The 13,384-nt window shown below is 40.8% G+C and overlaps 1 protein-coding gene across 1 annotated transcript in view; it reads right to left on the reverse strand.

Annotated features, from left to right (window-relative positions):
• Window positions 1-9,601: 9,601 nt before the first annotated feature.
• BRPF3 (bromodomain and PHD finger containing 3) overlaps window positions 9,602-13,384 on the reverse strand; it is a 31,971-nt gene continuing 28,188 nt past the window's right edge. The window contains 2 exon segments of the mRNA XM_020999433.2: window positions 9,602-11,998; window positions 13,197-13,351. Coding sequence (XP_020855092.1) covers window positions 11,815-11,998; window positions 13,197-13,351 — 339 coding nt within the window. The 3' untranslated portion in view covers window positions 9,602-11,814.

The raw sequence follows: 13,384 nt of genomic DNA on the forward strand, positions 1-13,384 counted from the left end.
TAAACTCTTCACTTATCCATAGAACTGACAGGTAAATTTTTCCATGATCCCCTAATTTATTTATGTCACTCTTTATATCTAAATCATTTACCCATTTTGTCCTTATTTTGGTAAAAGGTGTGAGATGTTGGTCTATGCCTAGTCTCTGCCAAACTGCTTTCCAGTTTTCCCAGCAATTTTTGTCAAGTGGTGAGTTCTTGCCCCAAAAGCTTGGATTTGGGAGTTTATCAAACACCAGATTATTATAGTCATTTACTACTTTGTATTATGTAACTAATCTATTCCACTGATCCACCATTCTATTTCTTAGCCAGCACCAGATTGTTCTGATGTAGATTAGCACTTCATGATATAGTTTGAGATCTGGTACAGCTGGACCACCTTCTTTCGCAATTTTTTCATTCATTCCCTTGATATTCTTGACCTTTTGTTCTTCTAGATGAATTTTGTTATTATTCTTCTAGCTCTATAAAATAATTCTTCAGTAGTTTGGTATGGCACTGAATAAGTAAATTAATTTAGGTAGAATTGTCATTTTTTATTATATTGACAGCCTACCCATGAACAATTAATATTTCTCTAATATTTAATCTGACTTTATTTGTGTGAAAAATGTTTGTAATTGTGTTCATATAGTTCCTAGGTTTGTCTTGGTAGTACCTTGTCCCAAGTATTTTATAATGGCTGCAGTTAAATGAAATTTCTCTTTCTGTCTCTTCCTGCTGCATTTTGCTGGTAACATATAGAAATGCTGATGATTTTGTAGGTTTATTTTATATCCTGCAACTTTGCCAAAGTTGTTGATTGTTTCAACTGGCTTTTTTGTTGATTCTCTAAAGTTCTCTGAATATACTATTTAAAGAAAATCTTGGTTAGGGCTTCTCCTAATGAATCAGCTAAGCTCAGGAAAAATGAGACAAAAGGAATTTTATTGTAAGCTCCCATGGCAAAAGTACATTATGTGCAGTTAGGCAATGATTTCAAACCACCTGCTGCTTTTATAGATGAGCTTTCCTAATAACAGAAAGACAACCCTGAAAGTTACATGTTTCTCAAGGGAATGGGCTAGTGCCCCTTCTCAGCTCCTCCCTTACCTATGAGCTAACACATACTCAAAGGACAATCCCTATGAGCTACCTGGCATGGATAGAAAAAGACAAAGAGATGAGAACCAATGGGGTCACTGACTGATTTTACACAATAATCCCCTTTTTGGTGCTAACCATACCACAATCAGATCTGTCTCTCCTCTGTCCTCAACTGCATCACCCCAATCTTTGCTGCTTTTAATTTGGGAGTTGGCTTGGGAATCAGTTCCTTGTACCGAGGCAGGCACTATAAACATAAACAGCACACAATCCCTATGAGGACACATAAGAGAAACCCACAAGCAGATACTGAAATGAAAGTCAATGAAAGTTCCGTAACCCAAAATGTATCTGTAGCACATAGATTTTGGCAGTTCAATATAGTCACTCTGCAAGCGGTCAAATGGTAGGGCACCTACTTTCATCTCCCTTTTATCACAGTTTTCTTCCAGAGTTGGACTATTGACAAGAAAGGCAGCTAGGCACCACATAAAGGGGCCTTTGCATAAACACCTTGGGCAAATCATGACCAGTATTTCATATATCTGCTTTTCTGCATTTGCTTGTAAGGTTTTTATGCCCTAATACATGGTCAGTTTTTTGGTGAAGGTGCCATGTACAGCTAAGGAAAAGGTATATTCTTTTCTATTCCCATTCAATTTTCTCCAGTCATCTACATATTTAACTTTACTAAAATTCTATTCAACTCCATAGCTTCTGCCTTATTTATTTTATAATTAGACTTACCTAGCTCTGAGAAGAGAAAAGTTGAGGTCCCTCACTAGTATAGCTTTATTTCTTCCGGTCACTCATTTAACTTTTCCTTTAGGATTCTGGATGCTAGGCCATTTGGTGCATATGTTCAGTATTGATATTAGTTCATTGTGTATGGTGCTTTTTAGTGAAATGTAGTTTTCCTGCTTATGTCTTTTAATTAGGTTTATTTTTGCTTTTGATTTGTCTGAGATCATGATTGCTACCCTTGCCTTTTTATTTCAGCTGAAACATAATAGATTCTGCTCCAGCTGCCTATTTTTAACTGTCTCTTTCAAGCTGTTTTTTTTTTAAATTGTTTTAAGTTGCCAAGATCTGCCTTATCATTTTTCCACCCCAACTCCTCCCCACCAATTGAGAACACAAGTAAAACAAAATCCAATTTAAGGATATATAGTCAATTGAAATAAATTTCCTTATTGGCCATGCACCCCCCCACCACACACTTTTTTTCTCATTCCCTATTCTGAGCCCATCACCTCTCTATCAATGAATATGTAGTATATTTCATTATCCTCTGGAATCTTGGTTGGGTCATTATACTGACAAGAGTTCGGTACAATAGTATTCCATCACATTTATATACCATAACTTGTTCATCCATTGCCCAATTTAAGGGCAACTCCTTCAGATTCTCATCCTTTGCCACCTCAAAAAGAGGAATATTTCTGTACATCTTTAGTTTGTTTTCCTTAAGACTAACCTCTTCCTTAATAGACTCTCCAATTCTTCCTCCTTCTTTCTCCCCTTTCCCTTCTATTTTCCTGTAGAGTAAAATGGATTTTTGTACCCACCTCTGTGAGTGTGTGTCTGTGTGTGTATCTATAGTTCCTTCTTTTGACTAGTTTAGGTAAGTGAGGTTTTTGCCTTTAATCCCATATCTTTCTGGAATAGTATATTCCAAGTTCTCTGCTGCTTTATACTGTGGGCTGCTAAATCATGTGTGATCCTAACTGTGAATCCTTGGCACTTGATTTTTTTCTTTGTGCCTGTTTGTAGTATTTTTTCTTTGACCTGGAAACTCTGGGTTTTAGCTATGGTGTTCATGGGAGTTTTCATTGAAGGTTTTTCTTTCAAGAGGTGACCAGTAGCTTCTTTCTATTTCCCTTTTGACCTCTGGTTCTAGAGCATCTGGGCAGTTTACAATTTCTTGAAATGTATTGTTTGGGCTCTTTTTTTAGTCACAATCTTCAGATAGTCCAACAATTCTTAATTTTTTTCTCCTTGATCTGTTTTACAGGTCAGTTGTTTTCCTGTGAGATACTTTACATTTTCTTCCATTCTTTTTTCAGTCTTTTGACTTTCTTTTAATATTTCTTCTTATCTCATGAAGTCATTGGTTTCTATTTGGTCCATTTTGATTTTCAGGGAGTTTTTGCTTGGATAAGGTTTTCTATTTCTTGTAACAAGCTATTAATTCTCTTTCCAATTCTTTCTTCCATAGCTTTCATTTTTGTCTATTTTTTTTCCCTCAAGCACTCTCATTCCATTTATAAAAACATCTCTTAACTCCTTTTTAAACTTTTGCTTCATTCTCTTCCAGGAATTCCAATTGAGTTTGTTCCCAAGCTGTTTTTTTTTTCCCTCAGAGGTTTTGCCTATAGATGTTTTGGAGTAATTTTCTTCTGCATTTGTGCCTTAAGCATCCTTGCTACTATAATAGTTCATTATGGTGGGGTCATTTTTTTAGTTTGCCCATTCTTCCAAGGCTCTGAGGTTCTGGAGGAAAGGTTTGGGCCTGGTCCTGTTGCGGCTTTCTTGGAGTATTGAGTGTTATGTTGTTCCAGGATCCCAGGGACAGGTTAGGGGCTGTTAAGCTTTTGATGCTACCAAAGGAATCTGATCCAGGGAAGTCTTGCTTGTCCCACTGGAATAAGTAATGCAAGTTTCCGGCCAGATGGAAAGCTCTGTTAGTTTAGAGTTGTAGAATTGTAGGCTACCCTTTGATCTGGGTTTCCTACTTGGTTACTCCTCTGCAGACAGGACTAAATACTGGAAGAGAAACCCTGCTCCAAGTCTGGAGTCTGAACCACACTACTCCTGCTACTGGCTTCTTTTTTTAAAAATGTATTATTTATTTTTTATTAATTACTTTTAATTTTCAACATTCACATCCATAAGATTTTGAGTTCCAAATCTGCTCCCCATCTCTCCTCTCCCCCTACCCCAACACAACATACATTCTGTATACCCCTTCCCCCTATCTGCCCTGCCTTCTGTCACTCCTCTCCCTTTCTTTTATCCCCTTCCCCTTCTATTTTCCTGTAGGGCAGGATAAATTTCTATACCCCACTGCCTGTATATCTTATTTCCCAGTTGCAGGTAAAAATAATTTTTAGCATTCCTTTTTAAAACCTTGAGTTCCAAATTCCTCTCCCTTCCTCCCTCCCCACCCATCCTCATTGAGAAGGCAAGCAACTTGATACAGGTTATACATGTGTAGTCATGCAAAACATTTCCATAATAGCCATATTGTGAAAGACTAACTATATTTCCCTCCATCCTATCCTGCCCCCCATTTATTCTATTCTCTCCTTTGACCCTGTCCCTCCTCAAAAGTGTTTGCTTCTGATTACCCCTCCCCCAATCTGTCCTCCCTTCTATAATCTCCACTCTTACATCCCTTCCCCCATATTTCCTGTAGGGTTAGACATATTTCCATACCCAATTGAGTGTGTGTTATTCCCTCCTTAAGCCAAATCTGAGGAGAGTAAGATTCATTCATTGCCTCTCACCTCCCCCTTCTTCCCCTCCACTGTAAAAGCTTTTTCTTACCTTTTACATGGAAATAATTTACCCCACTCTCCCTCTCCCTCTCCCTTTCTCCTTCTCCCAGTACAAGCCTCTCTCAACCCTTAATTTTATTTTTTAGATATCATCCCTTCATATTCAACTCACCCTGTGTCCTCTGTCTATATATATAAAATCTCTCCAACTACCCTAACACTGAGAAAGGTCTCATGGGTTACAAATATCATCTTTCCATGTAGGAATGTAAACAGTTCAACTTTAATAAGTCCCTTTATGATTTCTCTTTTCTATTTATCTTTTCATGCTTCTCTTGAGTCTTGTATTTGAAAGTCAAATTTTCTATTCAGCTCTAGTCTTTACATCTTTTTTTTTGGCAATTGGGGTTAAGTGACTTGCCCAAGGTCACACAGCCAGTAAGTGTTATGCATCTGCAGCCGGATTTGAACTCAGGTCCTTCTGAATCCAGGGCTGATGCTCTATCCACTGTGCCACCTAGCTGCCCCCTCTAGTCTTTACATCAAGAATACTTGAAATACTTGTATGTCATTGAACATCCATTTTTCCCCCTAAAGGATTATACTCATCTTTGCTGGATAGGTGATTCTTAGTTTTAATCCTAGCTCCTTTGACTTCTGGAATATCATATTCCAAGCCCTCTGATCCCTAAATGTAGAAGCTGCTAAATCTTGTATTATCTTGATTGTGTTTCCACAATACTTGAATTGTCTTTTTCTGGCTGCTTGCAATATTTTCTCCTTGACCTGGGAACTCTGGAATTTGGTTATAATACTCTTAGTTTTCCTTTTATTTTCCTTTCCTTTCAGGAAGTGATTAGTGAATTCTTTCAATTTCTATTTTACCCTCTGATTCTAGAACATCAGTGCAGCTTTCCTTGATAATTTCTTATGGCTTTCAGGTAGTCCAATAATTTTTAAATTATCTCTCCAGGACCTATTTTCCAGGTCAGTTGTTTTTCCAGTGAGCTATTTCACATTGTCTTCTATTTTTTCATTCTTTTGGTTTTGTTTCATAATTTCTTGATTTCTCATAGAGTCATTAGCTTCCATTTGCTCCATTCTAATTTTTAAGGAATTATTTTCTTCAGTGAGCTTTTGGACCTCCTTTTCTATTTGGCCAATTCTGTTTTGTTTTGTTTTTTCAGGCATTCTTCTCCTCATTGGCTTTTTGGACCTCTTTTGCCATTTAGGTTAGTCTATTTTTTAAGGTGTCTTTTTCTTCATTCTTTTGGTCATTTTTGTCATTTTTTGGGTCTCCTTTATCTGACTCATTTTTTCATGATTTTCTTGCATCACTCTCATTTATCTTCCCAATTTTTCCTCTCCTCTTACTTGATTTTCAAAATACTTTTTGAGCTGTTCCATGGCCTGAGACCAATTCATATTTTTCTTGGAGGCTTTGGATGTAGGAGCTTTGACTTTGTTGTCTTCTTCCAGGTTGTATATTTTGATCTTTGTCACCAAAGTAAAATTCTACAGTGTGAATTTTTTTCAGTGTTTGCTCATCTTCCCAGCCAGTTACTTGACTCTTTAACTCTGTTAAGGTTGGGCTCTCCTTCCAGTGTGGAGGGTGTACTGTCCCAAGCTTCAGGGATTCTGTGCAGCTGTACTCAGGGATACTTCTAGGGACCTGTAAATTTTCAGTTCTTCTAAGGTGGTACAATCAAGGGTAAGGTGTTTACTCCTTTCCTGGCCTGTGCTCTGTCTATGAGTGACCACAAGCACTCTTTTCTGCCTTGGAACTGTGAGGAGGATTCTCTCTTCACTCCTGCCACAAGTTGTGCCATGCCAGCACTTCTCCTTACCCCAGGACTGCGACCCAGATCCAAGCATGGGTAAAACAAGAGAATCCTGCCTCAGTGCCAGCAAAGAGATCCCTGCAATCCCCCTCTGATCAGCTGCTCGATTCCCCCACCATCTGTGGGCTGAGAGCTCCAGAAGCACCTGTCACTGTCCCAGGGCTGCACTAGGGCCGGACCACACTCCTGTCTCACACAGGGCTGACAGACATTTTCTACTGACCTTCTAAGTTGCCTTTGGTATTTGTGGGTTGAAAAGTCTGAAAACCACCATAGCTGCCAGTGATTCAGTTCCCTAAGGTTTGCTCCAGGTTCACTGGGGCCTGATCTTTACCTGTGCAGCCCACACTTAATTGTGTTCCTCTCCCAGCCCAGCACAACAGCACTTTCCCATCAACCATCCAGGTTGTCTTGGGCTGGAAATTTGTTTCACTCTATTTTTTTTCATGGGTTCTGCTGCTCTACAATTTGTTTACAGTCATCTTTTACAGGTATTTGGAGGGGTTTGGGGGAGAGCTCAAGCAAGTCACTGCTTTTACTCCACCATCTTGGCTCTGCCCTCCAGCTACTGGCTTCTAAACTTCCTCCTTTATTTTTTTAAATTAATTTTTAGTTTTCAACATTTACTTTTGTAAGATTTTGAGTTCTAAATCCCCCCTCCCCCCAAGTCAGCATGCAATCTGATATAGGCTATATATGCACAATCATACTAAACATATTTCCACACTGGTCATATTGTGAAAGAAGAATCAGAACAAAAGGGAAAAACCACAAGAAAAAAAAAAGAGAAAATAGTATGCGTCAATCTGCATTTACATTCCGCAGTTCTTTCTCTGGATATGGATAGCATTTTCCATTATGAGTCATTTGATATTATCTTAGATCATTGCATTGCTGTGAAGAGCCAAGTCTATCAAAGTCGGTCATCACACAATGTTGCTGTTACTGTGTACAGTGTTCTCCTGGTTCTGCTCACTTCACTCACTATTGGTTCATTAAGTCTTTCCAAGTTTTCTGAAGTCTGCCTGCTCATCATTTCTTATGGAACAGTATTCTATTACATTCATGTACCACAACTTGTTTGGCCATTCCCCAATTGATGGGCATCCCCCCAATTTCCAATTCCTTGACACCACAAAAAGAGCTGCTATAAATACTTTTTGTACACGTGCATCCTTTTTTATTTACGATGTTTTTGGGATACTGACCTAGTAGTAACTTCCTCCTTTTTTGATATACTATCTAGGACCTCCCTACTCCTTTTCCATCTTGGTTCTGCCTCATCTTTTGCCTTTTAAAAAATATCATTTATGCAAACATTTATCATCTCTCCATCTCCACCAATTGAATAAAAAATTTAAAACCTTATAACAAATATTCATAGTCAAGCTAAACAAATCCTTACATTGGCCATGAACAGAAATATATGTGATTCTGCACTTTAAATCTATTACTTCTCTGGCAGAAGATGGAAGACCTTTTATCTTCTGACCTCTGGATTCATGATTTTTTTTTTTACTGCATTGATGAGAGGTCTAGTCTTTTAAAGCTGTTTTTCTTACAATGTTATCATGTAAATTGTTCTAGTTCATTCTACATCAGCTCATAAGTCTTCTCAGTTTCCTCTGAAACCATCCATTTCATCATTTCTTAAGGCACAATATCATAGTCCATTGTGCACACACACTAATTTTAGCATTCTCCAACAGGTGGGTACCCCCTTAGTTTCCAGTTTGGGGCTACTTTTTAAAGAGCTGGTACGTTTTTGTCCATGTGGGCCTTTTCCCTCTTTCTTTGGTATCTTTCAGGGTAACTGTCTAATAATTGCCTAGTAACTGTCAAAGGGTATATACAATTTAATAACTCTAGGTATAGTTCTAAATTGCTTTCCACACTGCACCTGTGTACCTGATTTGCCCCAGACCCTCTAACATTTGTCATTTTCCTTTGGTCATCTTTGATAGGTGTGGGGTGGAACCTCAGAGTTGCCTTAATCTGTACTTCTCTAAGTCATAGTGATTTGAAGCACTTTTGCATAGTTGTAGATTGTTTGGATTTCTTTCTTTGAACACTGTTCATATCTTTAAACCATTTATCTATTAAGAAATGACTCAGTCTTATAAATTTAAATCAGTTTGTTAAATATCTTGGATATGATACCTTTGGCAAAGACACTGTGAAGATTTTATCCCATTACCTGTTTCCCTTCTAATTTTAACTGAATTAGATTTATTTGTACAAAACTTTTAATTTTATAAAATCAAAACTGCTCATTTTGTCTTCTATGATTCTCTCTATTGTTTGCCTGGTCATAAACTCTACCCCTACCCACAAATTTGAAAGGAAACATGTTCTTTGTTCTACTTTGCTTATGATGTCACCTTCATATCCAAGTCACATATCCACTTATTTTAGCCCATTTCTACAGTGAAGGACAATTCCTGGCTTTCTCCCTATGTGGGTTGGTGTAAGCACCCTCGGACCTAGAGGCAGCATCAGAATCAGAGTTTAGAGGGAACTCAACAGGGATCACCTCCTCAACAAAAAGGTCATCAAAATGAGAAGTGATTTAAAAAAAAAACTTTTAGAAGGCAGGTATCATAGACAACAAAAGTGACATATCTCTTCCTTTTCATTCTGCATGGCTGTGCACACACGGGAACTAGGCACCATGACTGACATCCTGGGCCACTGAGTAGGGCACAAAGAACTACTTCCTGTAGTTTCCCAATAGGACCACAGAGGAATAGGGAGCTTTATGGGAAAGAATTCCAACTTCTTTCAGTTTTTCCTTCTACCTTTTCCCAGAAGCAAACAGCAGGACTCAACCTGCCTTTACGGCTGCCACCAGGGAAAAAACAGCTAGAGGAACCAATGGTAGGGAAAGTAAGTCTAAAAATTTGAATAGCAGGAAAATGCAAGATCCCCCTGGGAGTCTAAGTTCTCTCTTTACTCAGTGTACCTAAGCTTGTTCTCCTAGGGAAGGCTCAGGGAACAAGACACCTCCAACTCAAATCACTTGGCATGGATCAGGTAAAGTCTAGGCCTTGCCGGAGAACTATTTTCTTGGACAGGAAAGCACCTCTCACTGGAGGGAACTGTCTCTACTGGGTTGTCCATGGGAAGGGCTAGGGAGGGTGAGGCATCAATTGCAACAAGCACCACACAGCTATTGCTGTCCATTAGAACATTTATTTCTCAGGGAGAAAAAAAAGTTTCAGACAGTCATATTATAGTAGGTAAAATTAACTTTTGTCTTCTTTACAAGCATAGATTTTTCTTTTTTTTTAATTACCTCTCTTTTACCATCTCATATAAACAATTCTAGAAAGCAAATAAAGTCACTTTCTACAATAAATAGAGCATCGTGTGCTTCTTCACAGCAGACTCGACAGTGACGCATGGGCCCGGTGCCACAGCAGGATCTGAGCCAATTCCCGTTCTAAAAGATCATTTTAAAAAAGAGATAGAGACAGAGAGACAGAGAAAGGGGCAGGGGAGAAAGCCCCAAGATCTTCAAACACAGGTTTAGACACAGGTCACAAAGTCCACAGCTGACTGACTACCTGGGGGAAAGCATTGGCTCCTTTCAATAAAATGGCACTCACTGTGTGAGTTTAAAAGACCCAGTCACACGATTGGGGGTTGGGGGTGGGGGACTTTCAAGAAGGGAAACAATAGGCCTGAATAATTTAGAACAATATCTTACAATTATGTACACCATGTCCTTCCCTATCCACACAGCTCTAGGCATTATATTATTATTTTACAAAAAACCCAAACCCCAGCCATCCTTTCAATGGTACGGACCTGCTCTGTTGGTTTACCCTTCAACTCTGGCTCGTGTCCCAACTGGATAAGTAGTGGTGGGTGGGTATTTTGTTTGTTTTCTTCCCTTTTAAAAAGTCGACTGAGTAGAAATGGCAGTGATCTCCCCCCAGGATTTCATTTCATCCAAAATTCCCCTATGAAAAATTTAAAACAATTAAAAAGAACAACAGGTTAAAAAGCAACGCAGTGCTCGGTGGTCTGCGACCAGGCCCTGTGACTTTGGTGCTAGAGTATAGGGGGAAACAACTGGGGATTGAGGGCAGAAGAGAACAGATATCAACGCTTCTGGTTGACATTCCCAGTTCACAGTTTTTGGGGGGATAGGGAGGTGAAGGAGATACTGAAATGAAAGGGGTTTTTGCAGGGTTTTATCCTCCCCTCCACCTGAGGGTTCTGCTGTAGGAGTAACAGGGAGGAGCAAGGCTGTGAAGAGGAGGAGAGGGACAAGAGGTACTGCTGGCACAACTTGAGGGCCCAGCAAGCAGGGACCCTACCCACAATGGTGGACAAAGTTGGTGAAAAGAGAGGAAAGAGGGGACTGGGAAAAGGGAAAGAGAGTACCAGGACAGACACAGCCAGAGGGCAACAAGAAACTTTTAAACACTAATGACATCCAGTGTCTGAGGAGGGAAGGGTTCTTCCCCATCATGCTGTTCTTCAGCCATAAAGTTGGAAAGTGGAGAAGTCTATCACTGCAGCCTTGTCTATGCCTCAGCTACCCCAGGAAAAAAAAAAAACCAAACCCACAGGATGCTAAGACATCTGCACTCTCAGGGACCAAATTAATGAAGTCTAACCCTGAGGCAATATGTCTATTTCCTGATTCTGTTTCCCTGGGGGTGGATGTTGGGATTACAGATGTTTTACTAGTTTCTGTCCTGGTGTCCTAGAAAGGGCCACACTTGGCGACCCTGTCCTTTATAGCAGCCAGATCTACAGGGAAACTGGGACTTTAAAAAAATAATTTAGTTTGGTAAGAATTTCTATCAATTTGGCACAAGAGAGTAAGCAAAGGAGCAAGAGTGTGAGCAAGTGAGAGAAAAAAGGGGAGAGAGGAAATCTTACAGAACACGTGATAGTGAGTGAGCAGCAGAGAGGGGATGCACAAGAGGGGCTCAGCAAGATTCTCCATGGGACCCTAGTGTATCTACAGCACCTCTGGGCTCAAGATCAGATCCTTGCCCAATCTGAGGTGTAGTGGGGGTGGTGGTGGGAGCAGCCCCTGGGCCATTGAGCCCAGGAGCCATCCTCCATAGCAGGTTTATCTCCACAGCAGGGCCCACATCCCAGCTTCTGTCCCTGCCTCCAGCTGGCTCTTCAGGAAATCATCCTCTGAAGGAGCTCAGCTAGGAATTTTTGGCACATGATAGGGCCGACCATAGGAGTCATGCTGCTGTCCACAATAGGACATTTCTCCATGGACTCTTCAGGCTCAAGCCCCCTATCCTCCACAGCACCAGGGAGAGGCTGTCTGCCATTCGTCCCACCATGGGGAGGGCAGGGTTCCCCACTCCAGGATCAGAGGCAAAGGCAGGCAGGCCACATCCCACTCTCTTACAGGTAACCAGAGGTGACAAAAGGATGGTGGCCCCGAACCCGGCTCAAGTGGATCATGGCACGGTCATAGGCCACTTGCACAGACTTGCGAATGCTGGTCTTGCGGCCCTCCAGCATCTTCAGCTTGTCCACGGTGTCTTCTACCCCTAGGGGAAGGACTTTGTCCCGAGGAAGCCACTGCCTGCAACCCAAACACAAGATCAGCCCTGCTTACCAAGAAGCCCAGGCCACAAGCAGGTACCTTAATGGATATTCCATCCAAGTCCTTTTTAATTTGGAAGAAGGGCATCACTTTAAAAAAAAAAATTATTTATTTGGTGAGGCAATTAGGGTTAAGTGACTTGCCTAGGGTCACACAGCTAGTAAGTTATGTCAAGTGTTTGGTCTGAGACCAGATTTGAACTTGGGTCCTCCTGACTCTAGGGTCGGTACTCTATCCACTGCACCACCTAGCTGCCCTGCACATCATTTTTTTAAAAGAGTATCTATCACTATGAATTATCTGTACTAATTAATGCTCCCATGGCCATCAATGGTTGGTTTCTCAGTCATCTCCCTTCATACTTTTCATATCATTTCTAATCTAGAGCCCCAATCCCAGGCAAGCAGGACAGAGAGGTTAAGCTCCACAAAGCCAGAGCAAGAGCAAAAGGATGGGATATGGTGAGAGACAGAACCTTGATTGAGATGAAATAAAGAAAGACAAACCCTGAAGGGTGTCCCAGAAGGTTTCCAAAAAACAGAATTAAAAACAAAAAATGGCCAGAGTGATGAGTGACATCTATGTTTCCAGTGGTGAGGAATTGGAGACAATTGAACGAAGCTTTTTCCCAAGGCCTTTAGGAGATTAGATCTGCTTGAAGAGCTGTTAATGCCCAGAACCGCAGGCCCATCTAGCCGAGCCTAGTTCGCTTAAAAGGCCCATCTGCCCCTAGTTCTGATAAGCAGAGCCATCCCTAGGGTTTGCAGGTTGTGTGGTACTACAGGAATCAGGTAGCTAAAGCAACAAAGGGACTCAGAGTGTCAAAAGGACAAGAAGGTGGCACCTCCAGCTGGCACCAAAAAAGATCTAAGTCACTCATAACAATCAGTTCATAGCCTCCCTCCTGCTTTTCTAGTCACTAAGGTAATGTGGATGGGACAGAGGCTAAATGCCCAGCTCATCACTACTAGGCCAGTTTCCAAAAGCTAAGAGAAAAGATCATTCAGGTCCATGAATAGCACCCTACGAAAAGTACCCCAGACTCTAAATTCAAAATGTCTAAGGCATTTAACTAATTGACCAATCTCACCTCTTTGGAAATCAAGTGTCAGGGGAAAAGAGGCAGGGGAAATCTACTCAAGAAGTGGGATATAGAAGGCCATGAGTACCCACTCACCAGGTCCGCTTGTTGTCAAAGAAGAGGACAAGGAAGAGTTTCTCTCCAGCCTCCACTTGCTTCTGCTCCCCCAGCTTTAGCACATCCAGTGGTGGGACAGGAATAGGCACACCGTTGTGCAGAAGGCCCTCACGGGGCATCTTGGGATCAATAATCTGGTGAGAAACAAAGAACAAATGCTACCCCAG

Source organism: Phascolarctos cinereus, unplaced genomic scaffold, assembly GCF_003287225.1.
Source record: "Phascolarctos cinereus isolate Bilbo 61053 unplaced genomic scaffold, phaCin_HiC Scaffold_5;HRSCAF=322, whole genome shotgun sequence".
In the NCBI taxonomy this organism is placed as follows: domain Eukaryota; kingdom Metazoa; phylum Chordata; class Mammalia; order Diprotodontia; family Phascolarctidae; genus Phascolarctos; species Phascolarctos cinereus.